Source organism: Aspergillus terreus, genomic scaffold (assembly GCF_000149615.1).
Source record: "Aspergillus terreus NIH2624 scaffold_4 genomic scaffold, whole genome shotgun sequence".
Lineage (NCBI taxonomy): Eukaryota > Fungi > Ascomycota > Eurotiomycetes > Eurotiales > Aspergillaceae > Aspergillus > Aspergillus terreus.
The window spans coordinates 1449672-1467137 of record NT_165927.1 but is presented as its reverse complement, the minus strand read 5'-3'; the positions used below and the strand labels follow the sequence as shown (position 1 = coordinate 1467137).

General features: G+C 52.0%; 6 protein-coding genes across 6 annotated transcripts; 1 reads left to right on the top strand and 5 right to left on the bottom strand.

The window, feature by feature from the left end:
• Nucleotides 1-943, bottom strand: ATEG_03311 (dienelactone hydrolase family protein; the record flags this gene model as incomplete). The annotated part of the gene is made up of 4 exons (XM_001212489.1): nt 1-203; nt 267-384; nt 449-777; nt 856-943. The coding sequence occupies 4 exons, from the start codon at nt 941-943 to the stop codon at nt 1-3; spliced, it is 738 nt and encodes a 245-aa protein (XP_001212489.1).
• Nucleotides 944-1874: 931 nt separating this feature from the next.
• Nucleotides 1875-3854, bottom strand: ATEG_03310 (Ytp1 family protein; the record flags this gene model as incomplete). Its single annotated transcript, XM_001212488.1, has 4 exons — nt 1875-2054; nt 2114-2815; nt 2873-3519; nt 3584-3854. 4 exons carry the CDS (start codon nt 3852-3854, stop codon nt 1875-1877), a joined length of 1800 nt encoding a protein of 599 aa, XP_001212488.1.
• Nucleotides 3855-8419: 4565 nt separating this feature from the next.
• ATEG_03309 (uncharacterized protein) lies at nt 8420-9469 on the bottom strand (the record flags this gene model as incomplete). The annotated part of the gene is made up of 2 exons (XM_001212487.1): nt 8420-9297; nt 9319-9469. 2 exons carry the CDS (start codon nt 9467-9469, stop codon nt 8420-8422), a joined length of 1029 nt encoding a protein of 342 aa, XP_001212487.1.
• A 2151-nt stretch (nt 9470-11620) lies between these two features.
• Nucleotides 11621-13008, bottom strand: ATEG_03308 (putative ubiquitin C-terminal hydrolase Ubp8; the record flags this gene model as incomplete). Its single annotated transcript, XM_001212486.1, has 5 exons — nt 11621-11734; nt 11790-11993; nt 12043-12468; nt 12522-12850; nt 12903-13008. 5 exons carry the CDS (start codon nt 13006-13008, stop codon nt 11621-11623), a joined length of 1179 nt encoding a protein of 392 aa, XP_001212486.1.
• A 1679-nt stretch (nt 13009-14687) lies between these two features.
• On the bottom strand, nt 14688-15487 carry ATEG_03307 (DASH complex subunit DAM1; the record flags this gene model as incomplete). Its single annotated transcript, XM_001212485.1, has 2 exons — nt 14688-14880; nt 14946-15487. The coding sequence occupies 2 exons, from the start codon at nt 15485-15487 to the stop codon at nt 14688-14690; spliced, it is 735 nt and encodes a 244-aa protein (XP_001212485.1).
• Nucleotides 15488-16434: 947 nt separating this feature from the next.
• Nucleotides 16435-17428, top strand: ATEG_03306 (CRAL-TRIO domain-containing protein; the record flags this gene model as incomplete). Its single annotated transcript, XM_001212484.1, has 3 exons — nt 16435-17214; nt 17265-17306; nt 17357-17428. The coding sequence occupies 3 exons, from the start codon at nt 16435-16437 to the stop codon at nt 17426-17428; spliced, it is 894 nt and encodes a 297-aa protein (XP_001212484.1).
• Nucleotides 17429-17466: the final 38 nt, after the last annotated feature.

Below are 17466 nucleotides of genomic sequence, written 5' to 3'. Positions count from 1 at the left end.
TTACAGGTACTGGTTGAACCACACAACGGCCTGGCAGAAAGCCTGCTCCTTGCAGAACTTGTGGTGCTTGTTGCTCACGTCGCCGCGGACAGCGAAGCCGTGGGTGACACCGCTGAAGAGGTTGATCTGCCAGGGCTGGCCGGTCTTGATCAGGATATCCTCGGACTCATGACGGAGCTGAGTGGTGAAGATCTGGTCGACCTCTGCAGGGACACGGGATGATTAGTTGTGTACTCGAGTCCGGCACCAGCAACGGGTCGACTTACCAGAGGCGGCGATGGACAGGGGTCCGGCGATGGCACCGAGCTCCTCCTTGGTAACAAAGGAGGGGTGGGCGGTGTAACCAACGTCAAGCTTTCCCTGCTTCAGGAAGCGACAGGTGTACTATATTGGAGATTACTGGTTAGGAACAAGTCGCGCTGTGACGCAATCCAAGGCCGCGACTCACTTTGCCGCCGAAGCAGTAGCCGACACCAGCGACGCGCTTGGCACCCAGTTCCTCACGAACATACTTGATGGTGGACTCGACGATGGGGTCGACCTGGGCCGTCTGGTGCTTGGGGAGCCAGTTGGGCAGATCGGCCTTTCCGGACTCCATGTCGGCAATGCTGATGGCGTCGCCGCGGAAGAGGTCGGGGAGAACACAGAGGTAGCCATTGGCGGCGAACTCATCGGCGAGCAGCTGAGCGTTGACGTACACGCCGAAGATGTCGCTCAGGATGATGACGGCCTTTTCGGGGGTCTTGTTGTCCTTGGGGTAGACGACGTAGGTGTTGACTGATCAACCAGGATGATTGTTAGCGCCAATGAGTCTTTACGCTTGAGAATGCAGGCTCGCTGGAAGGTTATCCTTACCACCACCCACGTTCTTCAGCTCGCCGACGGGGTTGCCTTCGTGCTTGAAGCCGGAGGCACAGCAAGCTCCAGGGGGGTTGGAAGCCATTTTTATATAATGAGAATTGAGGTAAGAGAGAGAGTGGAGGGGAGATTTCACAGGAGATGTAGGTAGTAAAAGCAGTAAAAGTGCTGCAGACACGGCGGGGATGGTTGCCCCTCTTTAAATCACCCAGCGCGGTGCAGCATCCGACATGCCGTTCTTCCTCGGGCCTCCCCACTGGTCCCACCCTGACTAATTCCCACTAAGCTTTCATTCCCACGCAGGGAGAAGGTACGGATATCGTTTCCAGAGTCCTCGTATCGTGGCCGAAACGGCCGCACAGGTTGAAATGGGCCGTGTTTCAACGCCGAAGAAGGAGACGGTCTAGTTTCATGCATGTGGTTGTGGTAGGCGTTCCGACCTCACATCATCTTCATCTGCCGACCAGTTCTCCGCTTTTTCGGCATCACCTTCCGTCGGAGTTTGTGCTTACTTCCGATTGTATGTACTTCAGAAGAAAATAACAAAGCAATATTCAGTAACTAGTCATGACATTATGTTAATGCTAGGGCATATTCGTATCCAAGTCATCCGATCTACCTTGGTAGTTACATGATCACCAATGGACACACCATCCCAGCCACATCAGTATGCAAAACATCAGATATCCACCAACCCATCATTCCAGTCCTCCTCATTAAGCCATGTAACCGGGGATATCATTCATTATCACGTGAAGGCGCATCACTCAATAAACATAGAACAAATGCGAAGTGTGCGCCGTTGCTCATCTGAGCTAAACATAGACACATTCCAGCCGAAAAAAAAAGCAAATAGTTTAGGGGTATAAAACGGTAATGAGCAAGAAAGAAAGGGAGAGGGCATCGAGGATGCCCTTGCAAGGCTTTTGGGTTTCCTTCAGGAGTCCTCATTAGCCGGATAATAGCATTCGGGACCGGCTCTCCAGGAAGGATGGGACCATCTCCGCAACCCTAGTTTAGGCCGGAAATTGGTAAGGAGCCAGCTGAGGCCGAGATTCCTTCTTGACAGCCCAGGCCTTGATGGCAACGGCAAGAATTTCCAATGCCATGATGAAAGCGGTAAATCCCATGCTGACGGTGAAGGTGAACATGGCGTCGAGGTCGTAGTACTCGATCGTCTGGACCACGTTACGAGTCTAGAACCAGAATCTGTTAGCAACACACCCCGTCAATTTAGGGCCTCAGTCCAACTTACGCTCAGCATGAAGACCAAGCCACCGGAGATCAGACAAAACGCCGCAATGATCTCGGTGGGGGGCCGAGACGGCAGATACGAGGTCGGTGGCTTGATATAGAGCAGAACATAGGTCGCGCCTCGGGCCAACGCGAATCCGACAAACATGTTGCCCCACTGCTTGTGGATCATCGTAGATACCATGCTGTCTTGGTGGTGCGAGCCCATCATACTACCCAGGAGCATAATGATCAGCGCGGGCATCGGGTTGAGGGACACCCCCTGGGTGTCAGGGAGCTGCCAAGCGACATCGGATGAGGCATGCGTTCCGAGATGGGAGGGGGTCCGCAGGATCGTGCTGTTCAACCAGCTCTTCACCCGTTTCGATTCCACCAGCATACCGCAGAGACCACCGCCAAAGAACATGATCGAGATCGACACATGCTCCAAATCCGTCGCCGACCAGGCACCACCCCAACCAGCCAGATGCTCTAGGAAGACGTTGCTTGCACCGTACAGGAAAATCACAAACGATTCGGTGAATTCTCCGGTCGGAATCTTGGACTTCCACTTGCCGACAATGGCGCTCGATGGTTTGATGTTCCACGCCCATCCAAAATCGGCCCAGCAGCCGAGGAACCGACCCAGGGTCAAAAGACCATACCAAAAGAAGATGCCACCCTTGATGAAGTGCGCAAGACCATTGAACACCTCGCTACCTCTCTGTTTAGATGTTACATTAGCCAATGATGTTACGAGCTATAACGGGTGGAAACTTACCATGATTCCGCCATATGTCACAGCACCGGTGGCGATAGAAATGAAACCAAATGGCAGGATGATTCGGTCGATAATGATGTAGATGACATGGAGCACGCGGAGGACACGGCTGGAGACCATCCGAGGGACGCGGCTGGCCAGGAACCGGTCGATAAAGGTGCTCTGCAGCCAGCCTCGACGCTCGACGGGCTTCTCCAGAATCTCATCTTCTGGCTTGTGAAAGCTTTCGAATTCTTCGGAGGGGGAGGAGCACGATGGGGATCCGGGGCGGCTGTGGAGAGAGGCCGTGCTTCTCTCCGTGCCCTGGCCACTGTCGCGGGACCAACGGTACTCGTGACGGATACCAGAGGGGTAAGTCGGGCTTTCAGCCCCATCGTCGGTCGACACGGGAAGAAAAGCGGCGCGTTCGTACGAGGACGAGTCCGATTCGCCTCGGCCGGCATAGGCAAAGATCAAGGCCATGATCACCTGCGCGCTGATGACCCAGGTAGCGATCCATCCGATCTTGTGGTGAGCGTTGTTCTCGTACAGATCCGGAGTCTGGCTGTTGTAGATGATTCCGACGAGCAAGCCAAACGCATTGACCAGGAGGAACAGGAATTGCGACGGCAGCGCATAACGCGATCGCGCCACGCTGAACATGACAGCTAAAAGACAATGTTAATTTCACGATGCGCGAGGCACAAGCCAAAGGAGGCTACGAGTGCTTACCAATGGGAAGGACGAAGCACCAAGCGAGAACCATCAAGGCGATATGGGCCACGATGGTGCTAGAATGTTTCCCATAAGCAAAATAGCTCATGGGCGAATCATCACTGGTGTCTGCATGCGACTCGTGCTCCGGGTGGGAGGCGTGCATATCCATGTCGCCCATATCCATTCCCCCCATGTCCATGGCTTCGTCTCCATGAGGAAGCGCGCTGGCGATGGACGCCAGCAGGAGAGCTGCCGCGAAGGCGGCGCGCGTAGCTTTGTACCACATGGGCAAACCGTGGTAGATAATGTGTATTAGAAATTAAGCCGCGGGTGGAAGCGACGACGAAACTACCCGCGAATTCGGTAGAGGGCGAAGAGCTAGCAGGCTAACAGGCCGCCACACTGGAGCTCTGACCGCGGTAAAGACTATTATGGTTTTGAAGAGAGAGCGGATATCGGACGCGACTAAGAATACTAGGGTTTGTCGACCGGACGGGACTTGGTCTTGGTGATAGGGCCCAGGGGTGAGTAGAGGTGTGAGAGAGGAAGAGAGGAAGAGAGGCGCTAAGTGAGTTGGTAGGGCTGAAGTATACAATGGAAGAAGAGGGTCAGGAATGGGAGACGCCAGTCAGCCAACAGGGACCAAAGTAGGAGGGAGATAATGTAAGGGAGGGAAATGACGGGTTGAAGGGTCGCGCCCGTCTTTTTAATAAATGATTTCTTCGATGCCTGCGCGCTGGAGCTTGCGGGCACCTTTCTCGGAGCAGGCGGGGATAGGATCCAACAAGGCCGAGAGGGCCGTGGAAACAAAGGGCGGAGCTGCCTCTAGAGCTCTTCCTCCGGCTGCCGATAGCTCCACTTCCGGACACGCCCACGCTAGGCTGTTCGTTGTTTGTCTGTCGACTGGACGAGACGATCTCTTTGGATTCAACTCTGAATGGTAACTTGAATCGTCACGACTCTTCCAGACGGTCGGGTCGAGTTGATCAGGTCATGATCTTGATTTGTGACGACAAGAGTCAGGAACCGATTCTTAACATCATGCCAGAGACCTCGTCATGATGACTTGGGTCGAAGAATACTCCATGATATTTCGGAGAAAAAAAAAAAAAAAAAAAAAAAAAAGACCGGCCGTGGTTCAGTCTGGACCCTCATTGGCTTTTCGTCTCCATTTTTGGGATTCCGCAACTACGAGGTAGGTACCTTATTAGGCATCTCTTCTTTCATTCCCACCTAAGCCATCCACCCGACTCTAATTCAGATGGAATGTAATCTGTAGATTTGTAGATATTGAGACCACAATATAAAGCGCACCTCACCAATCCTCGCATCGCAGGGAGTAAATCAATCAAGTAAGGAAACACAGACAGGCTTGGCGACCTCACTCGGATGTTCGGAGCCACCGGAAAGTTACTTCCCTGCCAGAGTCACAGCGGGCGGGTTCGCTGTGCCGTGGGCGATGACCTCATCCCAAGGTTCTGCGTGACTAGTGTGGATCCTAGGGAGCAGCGCTAGTTACCAGTTAGGCACGATGGCTCGGCTGTCTATCTGTACGACACCGCATTATTGTATTCGTCTGGGGAGATGACCAGGATATTTGTTTGCGATTAATTAGGATGAATATCCAACGGCAGTATCTTCTACCTAAACAGCGCTCAGTTCATTAAAGGTACATACACGGTCATCCCAGTCATCTCTATATCTGACAGGCTTGCGCTCTTCTCGCCGAGCGTCTTGTTAAATTAAAAGGAACCTTAAATACTCTGTAATCCGTAGGAAGCCATACTAGTTCGGGGATGACGTTCGGGTCCGATGCTGTCTGAGTAAGGATCGATCTTACCTCTAATATCAGCCCATCTGGGATACGGTAGGGATACGATATGCCATAAGACTGCTGGCTATTGGCTTGGATAAACACGAACCCCGGGGTTTTGATTAGCTCTGTCACGCCATACGTCGGGTGAGCTGGTTATCTTGCATTGAAGGGTGTGACATGATCTATTCCTCCTTGCCTACCTAGGTATCGAACTTGGTGGGGAAAGTGACTACTAATTCTCTGGGGACGCTCTGTAGTCTGTACATCGTCTGATGTATGGGGTAATATCCCTAGAACCCAGCTAGTATGTATCATGAGGAAACCAGCCCGGGTATAGACCCGACTTGCCAGTCAACTTCATGTTGGTCGTCAACACACCGCTTCTCACGTCTGACGGTCGCGAACATCGCTAATGCAGTCGTTGCCGAAGCGAGTCCTAGACGAGATGGGAGGAGAAGAAGACATACGGAGTACCCCTCTTTCTGCATGTAGATCAGTCAACTAGTCTCCCTCGCGACCTCTCTTGTTCTCGGGATAGCAGGGGAAACTTTCTCCCTCGCTAGGGATGCTGGTTCATACTATTGGCCATTCACGGATGATGTTCACCTAGTGAGTTTATGGTCTGATAGTTGATCTCCCGCTCTGCTCTCCGGACCTGCCAGCATTGGACGATGTTGGTCGCCGAGCGCGGGATAGCTGTCACACCGAGTGCTCCAGAAGCGAACCAACCCAGACAATAATGCACATCTGCGTTTTGCTTGGAGGTGCATCACCCCGCCAAAAGTGTCCAGCTTTGTGTACCGACAAGTTGTAATCGCTCGTGTGACATCATGCCAGCATGACAGGAGATACCAGGGGCTTCCTGCGGAGGACAATGGGGCTGGCAAAATGCCTACAGAGTACTCCGCACATCCACTCAACCCTATAGTATCAGCACATATACATTCAATATCAGGTTATGAGTACTCCGATATCAACTAAAGTACGGGCTGGGACCGCCAGCACGAATTCTCGGAAGGCCGACCCACCGAGCGGGCCTGCACGTTGGACTGCCGGGCTGACATGGGCGCGCCAATGGCTCCCCAGCCCTGTGATCCGTGTTATGATTATTTTCGACTCATCTGACAACCTGACCGATGATCCTGGCTTGGCCGACTGCCTAGCCCTTCCCGGATCCAGGAATCACCTGCATCCGCGGCGTTCCGTATGAACACCCAGCCCGTAACCCAGACGGGTCCTGAGTATCGCCACGCACTTGATGTCCCTGGAAACACGCCCCCATTGTGGAAATCATTTTCTGTGCATGATTTTTCCTGATTCTAGCAGCTTCGTTCAACCTCCCACGAACAAATCAGAATCCTTCTTTTGCTTCGTTGTAGAGCCGCTTCCCGTGTTCGCTGAATAATGGAACATCCGAATATATGACTCATCGGAAACTTTTTTTCTTTTCCTTTCTGATGACGCCGACCAGTCTTTATGGTTACCATTGTAAATCGCTTGATTGTTGTCTAATGATGATGACGCTGAAAATGTCCGCCTACTGTACATACGAAGTAGCTAGGCGGATATCATCTAGCACATGGCGATTGTCTGATGCATCAACGCGCTGTACGGAGTATATCCGTGCGGTTCAAGGATCCACTTGGGGAGCGCATGATCCAGCTCATCTCCAAGAAATCGCAGTTAGGCCGTCAATCCTCCGACTACTTCATATGTTTAATCCGGTTTTCCCTTCGCCAATGTTGCCTGTTCCTTCTGAGCCGTAACATACTCCGTAGACCGGAGTACGTACCTGGATGTTCTCGGAACCGTCGGGGACCGTAGGATCTCATCCAACTCTTTACAGATCTATCAAGGCTTGACGTTAGGTAGTTAGCTACCACGCTTGGTTGATCCGAGAACAAAGAGACATACTCCGTATTATTAAACGAGATCTACCTACTCCGTACCTACTTGCAACAATGCAGCACCAATAATGTACATAAATCCCAGCGATCGTGCACCGACACTAGGAAACTAGACCAGCCGCGCCGAAGATCCCCACCCTTAGGAGTGGTCACCATGCCAAGAACAGGAAAAGAACCAAAAGTTACCCGTCGTAGTAACATTTGCATCGGAAGTCCGGCACGCGATGGCAGTTCAGGGACAAGGCTAATCTCCGACCTCGCCAATAATCTGCGGCCAATTGCACGGCTCTTCGATTGGCGGTCTACTCGACCCTGATCATTATGGAAAATGTCTATTTATTTCCAGGTCGCCTGGGCGGGTAATCCCGCCGATGGAATCGAAGCGAATGACTGATTACTTTACGGAGTACCTAGGTACGTGTCTATCGGGGGCGGAAGAAAATACCTAGGACGACGGAGTTCGAAGGAACAATCCTGCGGAGTTTACTCCGGAGTAATTGTTACGCTGATCAACTATTGTACATATTGTTGTTGCTGAGCCTACCGTAGACTGGCCTCTTCATACTCCGGAGTAACTAGTGGTATACCATTAACTTGTCTCGTTTCCTTACGTTCATCACTTAGACCTAAAGGAAACCAGTTGTTTCTTTCCTAGACTCGACTGTCCAGCTGATGTTGATCGCAGACGCAACATCCATTATTAATCACAACCGGACATCACCAGCTTCTTACCAATCACTCCGTAATGTCAGCCTTAAGAGATCCCTGTTGCTGCCCCTAATATGACTGGTCACCCGCTATAGAAGCTTCCAGCTAACGGGGAGAAGCCGAATAGCACCATGCTTCCATGGTGTAGTCGCTTCTTTGTGAACGCACAGCTATCCAAGCTCTGATTTAGACTGGAGCTGCGTCGTGACGCTATACAGAACCATTAAGCTATGTAGAGACGAAACCTGCCATGAGACCGATGAAATAGTCATATCTTGCTTCACCTCCGCATTAGATCTTCACATCTCATTACATCTTCAGATCTACTTCGTAGAATACCCTCCAGTTGCACTCATTCCCAAGAAAATATAAAAACAAAAAACGTGAACTCCAAGACGATAGGATGTACTTCTTCACTGATCAGACCTTGACCCCATTCTGGGGGCCGTCCTCGAACCAGTTACGACAAACGTCGGCTTGGGGTGTTCCTGAACCCAAGACAAACTCCATGTCCTCTTTCACCGCTGGTATATCCAAGGTTTCAAGCCGATAACGGGGCGTGCAGAAGTGAAACGTCACATAACCATGCAGGAAGCTCAGCCCAGCTTCCAAAAGCCGCTTATCACCATCTTCGGACAGGATACCAGCAGCGTGGTGATACGCTTCCACTGCTCTTCTGCGAGTTTCCATGAGAGCTTCAAGTGGTGAAATCGAATGGCTTCGGGCATAAATATGGATGAAGTTGTTGCGCTCATGTTGCTGTTCTTCCTTGTAAAATGAGATCACATCATTCACCAGACTTGCATATTGAATAAAATAGGGAATTGCGGGAAAGTAGCTTTCCAGATATCGGTCTTCGGGGAATTGGTCTTCGGGAAAGATAAAGAGGGCGTAGTTTTCGCTGGCCCCTGATTTGCCTCGGAGGTATTCAGCTGTCTCCGGGGCACAGGAGCTGCCCCGTAGTATGTCGGTTTTCTCAATATTTGCCTCAAAGTTGTTTATCGACATGAAATCGAGGGTGTTTTTCACAAGCATATCTCCTGCAAATTCCCCGAATAGCAAGCGTTTCGACTCCATCCAGATTTTCATTGAGCACAATAGTTCGTGTTCAAGCGGTTGCCCCAGGAGAATCTTGCTGGCGAAAGTCCTTAGGTCTTCGGACATATTGACAGCAAGATCGTCCACAGCGGTAAGAAGTACTGTGTATTCTGCGATCGCCTCCTGCACCTCCCTTGAAGTATGGGAGTATGCACAAGAGCTGATGGCAACGCCAGTCTTGACAACCATTTGTATGCGAGCTATTAGGTCAGATGACACACCAGTAGCAAGAAGTCCAGCCTCAGTGGCATCTTTCAGAGCAATTACACTGCCATGGACTTCTGGACGTCGATAGGATATGCTTTTGATGAATCCATTAATCAAATCCTCAAAGTCCTTACGGGATACACTGCTACCGGTGCAGATGCTCATGATAGAAATACGGGCACGGGATTTCCTTCAGTGAAGAGTTGGTTGACATAATAGGTTGAAGAAGAGTGCTCAAGAGAGTGTGTGGAGGGACATCACTGAAGACTTTATACTCGAGCAGGACCACGAGGTACCATGTATCTCTGCCTTTCTTTCTTGCCATTCGTCAGATCCTGTTATCTGCGATTGTAAGAGTGGTATATGTGCTTTCCTGTTTTGGTATGCCGCACATTCCTTTGCCATGTATGGCGCCCAAATTGGCAACTTGGGAACCCGTACTACCATTTCTGCTGCGCTGCAGATGTCAGTGAGCTCCAGCGCATGCACTATCATCCAAGAGTACAAACAATGCGATGCAGATGAAAAACCTTGACTCCCTAGGCAAAAACAAGCCGTATTCCCTCGCTTCGCTCGGCGGCTTGTGCTTAGGAAAGAAATTGGAGAAAAAAACAGGCTGTAGGGAGGCGTTCTGGAGGTACGCTGGTCTTGAATTGTATTCATACGTAGAAAACATGACTAAACAGGAGTGTCTTATATAGCAGGAGGATACCTAGGAAGTAGGATAGGAGGAAGTAGGAAAGCGATATAGATCGGAGCCGGCGAAACAAGCCCCCGAGATCTCCAGACCGGAGACGATCACCTGACCGGCGGCAAACCAGCCCCAACCCACCAAAAAGGGTTTAGCTTCGCTCAGGAAAGCACACAACGCGATTTTGCAACCCTAAACCATTTCGTTCGCTCGCCAGTTCAACCTCCCGCGACGACGACGACGACGACAACCCGCCTGCCCATACACCGTCAACATCCCAGGTTTTCCTCGCCTCAGATACATTCAAGATGACTCACGAGTCTGTGTGGTACAGCCGTCCTCGCAAGTACGACTCCCCCCGTTCCTGGCGAATTTGATGCCGTGAAGTTCGATATGCTAACGGGTTCTTTTTCTACTCAACAGGTTCGGCAAGGGCTCCCGTAGCTGGTATGGCGATTCTCTCTCCCCCCGATGAAAGCGACTCCTTCGACGTGATTGTGTATTCGGTTCGACTGGAGATTGTGGAATGTGATTGATGTTGACTTGTTCGTCCGATACAGCCGTGTCTGCTCCCACCGCGCCGGTCTGATCCGCAAGTACGGGGTATGGATATCCTCCCACGAGTTTCTTTGGAATGCGAATTGTTTCTGGTCCGGGACTGTATAACTGATGGAGGGTCTTACAGATGAACATCTGCCGTCAGTGCTTCCGTGAGAAGTCTCAGGACATTGGTTTCTACAAGGTGGGTGATTGCACGCACGACTGCGAGTTGCTCATGACCGCCCGGCCCAACCTGCGACGATGTCGCACACCCTGCACGACAGTGAACCGCACTACCGGGAGGCCATGGGCGCTCGCACGCAAACCGGACAAGATTACTGACCATGCCATCTCGCCTCCAGTACCGCTAAATTAATCCCTTCGATTCCATTTCCTGTTCACGATGATTCGTTACGTGCTCGGCGCTCGGTACCAAACGCCCCTTGGAGGAAAACCCGATGATTGATGTGCTTGTGTTTCCCGCACCGGGGGTTCAATAAAAGGTGTTGGAGGATTATGGAAAAAGGGGAAAAACTGAAGAGGATGAGGAACTTGATGCTCGGATGCCGGTGTTGACAATACTCGAAAGGTGTCACGTCGAAACCTTTTTCTTTATTTTCTTCCAATTCAGACCTGAATTGAAATGAGGACAACTTAAAAGACTTTCTTTCCGTGGGCTGTGGGGTGGAGCTGCCGTTCGGGATGTGCGAAGGCATTCGTATAGTCTGGGCTTGGTGGATTGCGACTGCGACTGCGCTATGCCATTTGGACCAGTTCTGTGATGGTCGCCTTCGCCTCAGGACCCCGTAAGGCGTAGTTGAAAGCCCCATGGGCCATTCTTTTCAAGTCCCGACTGGCTATCTGCTACTCAAGCATGTTTGCTAAATCAAACCGAAGCCAAACTGATGAATTTCTAAGACCAACAGACATGTGGCAACCTATCCGCTCCTACACACAGATGCCATTCACTTGACTCCAAGCCCCAATCGACAAACAAAGCGAGACTCCTGGTCGCTGATGGATATGCGATAAAGAAATTACAAGCATAGATACCCCATAACTCATCACTCCTTACAGTGCACCGACTACCTCGGAGCGCCGGCTAAGGACCGAAGATTGTAAAACAGCAGATAGGCGTCTGCGTTGAGCACTTCGGCCTCTGTCACGGCGGTGACTTGGTCATCATTGAAAAGCATCCACTAGCGTGTGTTAGTCGGGGCTGGTCGTCTGGGAATCTCGATTTCAGAAACAAACCTGGTCACCCTGGCGGCAGTAGACATAATAATGACCGGCGTCCAGCTTCCCCTTATGTACCACGGCCGACGACAGGTCGTATATGTACCGCGATTTGTCGACGTTGGAGTGGGGGTTCGTCGTGTATGGAAGCATGTTGATCGACAAGGGGAAGTCAATTCTGCCTTCTAACTTCTCCGAGACCGAGAATGTATGTTCGTAGCGCTAACTGGTATCAGCACGGGCTCCCCCAACCCAGGCTCAAAAGACTTACTTTTAACTGCATACAGAGAATTGCCGGCAATTTCTTGATTCGCAGCTGCTTGGTAGCTTTCTGCGGTGTCCCGCCACATCCGCTGCAGTTGTAGACGCCTGCCATGAGCCTTTCTGAAGATGTGAAGCTGTCAAGGCACCCGCTCAAGGTGGGCGGTGCTGAAGGGCCACCGCTGCCCATCGCGCGCTTCTTCGCCTGCACCTGCACATCCAGACTCAGGTCGATCATGGGGTCATCGGTACGGGTGACATTGCCGCATTTGTCGCATGTAACGCTGCTCCGCAGCTTGCCATAGAATGTCTTGTGGAAGAAGCAAGGACAGCTCTTGTCATGGCTTTCCTCGTGTTCATCGGTGCTCGCATGGAGCTTGTCAACAAGAAACTGGTAGTATTCGTGGGCGTCTTGTTGCTGATATCCCGCCAGTGTCTGAACTGAATTAGTCGCAATGCGCACATATCGTCTGGATGATGGTCACTTACCGGGCTCGCACGCCACGACGCCAGAAGAAGACTCAGAGCAGCAAAGCCTTCCGCCTTGTCGCTACTGTTAAAGTCTGCGAAGGCTTCCGACACTGCGCAGCCTATGCAATCTTGCACCGTGCAATCGTGCTGTTGATGGCCATTTCCCAGGAAATATGTGTTGAGAAGTGGGTCGTGGAGAAGCGTTTGAAGAATGACATTCAGGTAGCAGGTCTGTCCGAGATTAAACAATCCACGAACGCCTTGCTTTGCACACGGACGTCTGTTGGCATTGCTCCGAATGTACACGTCGTCGTGCGAGCTTTCGCTGAATCGACGTTTTTTGGCAACTATAGAGGTCAGCTTGCTTGTTCTTTTGCAGGAGATGTGGTGGTATCAGACGTTTCAACGCGCTTTCTGATGTCGACGAGCGCAATCGTTCCAAACCGTGGTCGTAAACGAAGTCCCCACAGCCCTGGCAGAAGAGTGTCCGACTTCTTGACTCCATAACTGGGTAAGTTAGAGCGAGGCTGACCTGCTATGAGCGAAACGAACTTACAGAATTGGTGACCAGACTTCTCTGTATGGGCTTTGCGACCGCTACTCAGAAATGACTCGGAACATGTCAGGCAAGCATATTTAGGCTTGAGGATGTTCGCAATGCGAAACCCCGCGTTCTGTTTGGACAGAGACTCCGCGGATCGAGGATTCGGGGCCAGAGAATTGTGCGTCTTGATGAAGGCAGACTTGAACTGATCCGCTGCACTGCCATGATTCTGCAACTGAGCAGCGAGATGTTCTTTCAAACTATCAGCACCAAAGAATCTGAAAATGGTGAAGATGTCATGATGATCACGTACCACAACCAAACTCGGCTTCGGAAAGAAGCGACACTGACGCTACGCTGGCCATGTTGCTGATGTGAAAGTAACACCGAAATAGCGAAGAAGAAGGTGCCAGCAGAGAGAAGCACGTCAGAGGAGAATCGATGGTGGAAGTAGGTAGCAAGTTCAGATATCCACTGGTCGGAACACTGTCATGGACTCCCGGAATGGATCAATACAGCATTGTGTGGGTTGGAGGCCAGCCTCTCAATTGGCAATGAACGGAATGACCAGCTGTGACGGATGCAGCCGATCGAGTAGGTTCTAAGTGTCTGTCTTCGGCAGTATGCATAGAAGTAGTCCGGGTGCTCCAGCGACCTCCGCGGTGCTCTTGGTGTTCCCACAACCGGACCGGTCCCGAACACTCTCTGCGTGGTGTCAGTGACGGGCGGTGACCCCCTCAACGCCAACGGGACGGTACCTTGAAATAAGTGCCTCTGGTACTTGCGAGGGATCTCGAGATGTCAACGGTCTGATTCTATCGAGCCCGTCCTGCGTGGGGGGCTTCCAACAGAGGGGGGCAGAGGCGTGGCCAGACAGATCTTTCTCCCGCAAGGGTGGTCCTGCGGCTCCGCGGCGATAAGAATTCGGGACGGTATTTGATCCGAGCGGGCACCGTCCGTACTAGTCTAGGCTCTGGAGGTACCTAGTATGGGCTTCAACACTTCAACACCATGGACTAGGGAGATTGTTAAAGGGGAACTAACTGAGAATGGTTTATCGCTCTTCTGTGAGTGCATGTTTACTGCGTTGGGGACGCCATACGCTTATACAGTGTGCTTGCTATTGGGTTATAGATCTAGGAATTCCGATATCGCACACGTCTAACATTTACACTGACCACCTAGCTACTCTATCGTTATTGCTGGGTATGATTCATACGGGCTCTTCATGTTCCAATGGCCCATTTGTCGACCAACTGTACAGCCGCGACCGCAAGTTCTCACAAGACCATCCCCATGATGACCTGACTGCTTAAACTGTAGCTGAAATAGGATCTTGCCGTTTGGTTGATCGTTGGTAGCTATCCGTATCCATGCCATTCCGCGTCTGCCAAGTCGTACACATTGTCAGATGGGGTAGCTGGTTGAACAACCTCCTCGTTGACCCATGCAGTCATTGTAGACTGAAAAGGATCACTGCGCGTCTGTCGCACGCCTCAGAGCACATCGACCAGGCCAACCATTCCTGGTATCCATCACTGTTAACTCATCCGTTCAGTGATGCAACGGCTTATACCCAAGGTCGCGACATAGAATCCTTCAGAGTTCGTCCATGCGACAAATTTGTATCCAAGTGCCGTTCACCGCAAACCCCTCCCTCTTGGAAGAGCGCTGGGACGCGCTCGATTTGTTCCTCTTGTTGTATAACGTCCACGGGTCGTACCGCGCGTGCTGCTGGTTGTCCTCGCCCCGCGCGAAGAGACAGACGGCTTGGGAGTGGGTTTCGACGAAACGGTGCTCGGAGGGTGCTCAACGAACGAGGTATCGGTCGTTCTACGGTGAGTCAAGTTAGCGGAAATGAACAAAATTGTACCAGACTTTGAGCGGAGGGAACGTACAAGAAAGTCATGTCGCCATCATTGTTCGTGGACTGAAGCTGCTCGGCTTCGGCTTCTGGAGAGACGTTAGCGTTCCCACTAGTGATCTGTCGTGCATGCGACCAAGATTCTGCTAACCTTTCTGTGCCTCTGCTTGCTTTGCTCTGCGGAAAGACTCGGGAATAGGAGCCTATTCGAGGAATGAGTACGCGTCGGGTGGGGATGACGGCCAGATGAAATACCTCTGGGAAATCCACACAAAAAGCATTCATGTTCAACCCATACAGAAAACTGGCAAAGCTCTCACTGAACCGCGTCAGACTCTCATGCATCAACTGCAGGTGCATGAAATTGGCCTCCAGGTCGGCCATGGAATCGGCGAGCTCCGCGAATTGAGGCTCTAGGGCATTGATTGCGGGCTGGGTATAACCGGCAGTACTGATGTTTCCCCCGTACCCATGTGCCTCCCGGAAGGATGACCGAGAACTGGGTCTGAGAGGGGTCGTGGGCCGGGATGACGGCCGTGGACGCGATGACGACCGGGGGAGTGAGACAGGATCCATGATGGTGGGAAGGGAATCCCGAGGAAGTGAAGAGAGGAGGAGGAGGAAGAGGAAGAGGAAACCAACAGAGAGGGAAAGGGAAACAAGAAACCGAGACAAACTGGGGACACGCGAAGGTGGACAAAGTAAGTAAGGATTGCGAGTTCTGTTGTTGACGCCGGCTTTGTTGATCCCCCGCTTTTTGGGTAGGCGAGCCTGAGGCGACGAGTGGGCATCCCGTGACCCTCCGAGAATTAATTATGTACTGTACCGAGTACTCCGGAGTATCTGGGACTTTCAATTCGACATCATCCTTTATCGCCTCTCGCCTCCCCTCTGGTCGTCTGTGTGGGTTACCCAGTCTTTCCCCGCAAACCCCGGTCAGACTTTTCAGGGGACGGATCTTCATCTGCCACCCCCAATTTTTAGGTCTGTGGCGCTCTGTCGGCTCCAGGCTCCAGCAAGGGCATGGCAATTCCACCCTCCTATTACTACTACTAGCACTTCCCCCTCTTCCGCCCTCTGTATCTACTCCGACTTCACTCCCCCCCTTTCGCCCTGTCGTCATTTGCTCTTTGCACATGCATGCTGGCTCGCTCGTGCGTCGCCGTCTACTTCTATCCTCGGCCAATAACCCGCTATACCAATCAGCTTCGTCTCAATCGATCCATCCCACTAGGGCTCGGATCCTCCCACCGTTGTGTCAGAGTGCAGGGACTCTAACTTTGTCTTATCCACTGCGACGACAGCCCTTCTCCACTTCCCCATTATCGTCATTCAAGGAACCGAGGAAGGCTTCATCCTTCTGGCCGATCACATTCACTCTCCTTCTCATCGGCGGTGGTACTTGGCTCCAGGATAAATACCGGAAGTCCGGAAACGATCCCCAGCTAGAATCGCTTCCTCCATCTCCCCCACCGCAAGACGATTACTCTGTGTTTCTCGGCGTCATTGATACCCTTCAGACCATGCCTGTCGAAGCCGCTCCTGGAACTGTGGGCAACCTGACCCCCGATCAGGAGGCCAAGCTCCGTGAATTCTGGATCCTCCTCTTCAAACTTTTCGGAATCAAAACTGAGGGCCTTGAGGAGCTCAATGGCGATGCCCCGGCGCCTCCTAGCCCAACACAGGACAAGAAGAAACAATCCAAGCGGAGGTTCACCTTCTGGGGCAAAAGCAACGAGGAGGAGGCGGATGATTCCGCCAGCCTGAAGTCCGCCAATGGTGTCTCTTCCAGCCTCGCTTCCCTCAGCATCACCGACGGCGACGACAAGTTCGGACAAACCAAGGACTTCCAGAAGGCACTGGTCGACATGAAACCGGAGGAGATCCGCACCACTTTCTGGAACATGGTGAAGCAGGACAACCCGGATGCGTTGTTGCTGCGCTTCCTGCGCGCGCGCAAGTGGGACGTCAAGAAGGCTTTGATCATGCTGATTTCTACCATCCGCTGGCGGTTGTTGGAAGTGAACATTGACGACGATATCATGAGGAACGGCGAACACCTGGCGCTCAAGCAATCCAAGAGTTCCGACCCCAAGGAGAAGAAGAAGGGTGAGGACTTCTTGATGCAGATGCGCATGGGCAAGAGTTTCCTCCATGGTGTGGACAAGCACGGCCGGCCCATTTGCGTCATCCGCGTCCGCCTGCACCGCGCCGCCGATCAGAGCACCGAGGCTTTGGATCGATTCACAGTATATACGATTGAGTCTGCGCGGATGATGTTGGCGCCCCCTGTTGAAACCGCTGTAAGTGTGAAACTGGGCCTGCAAGATTTCCCTCCACTAACGTAACATAGTGCATTATCTTTGACATGACCGACTTTGCTCTTGCCAACATGGTACGCATTCCGATTGGAAGCATATGGCGCTTTTAGCTAACCTAGCGCAGGATTATCATCCTGTCAAGTTCATGATCAAGTGCTTCGAAGCCAACTATCCCGAAAGTCTGGGTGTGTGCTGATCCACAAGGGCCCCTTGGATCTTCTCGAGTTAGTTCCC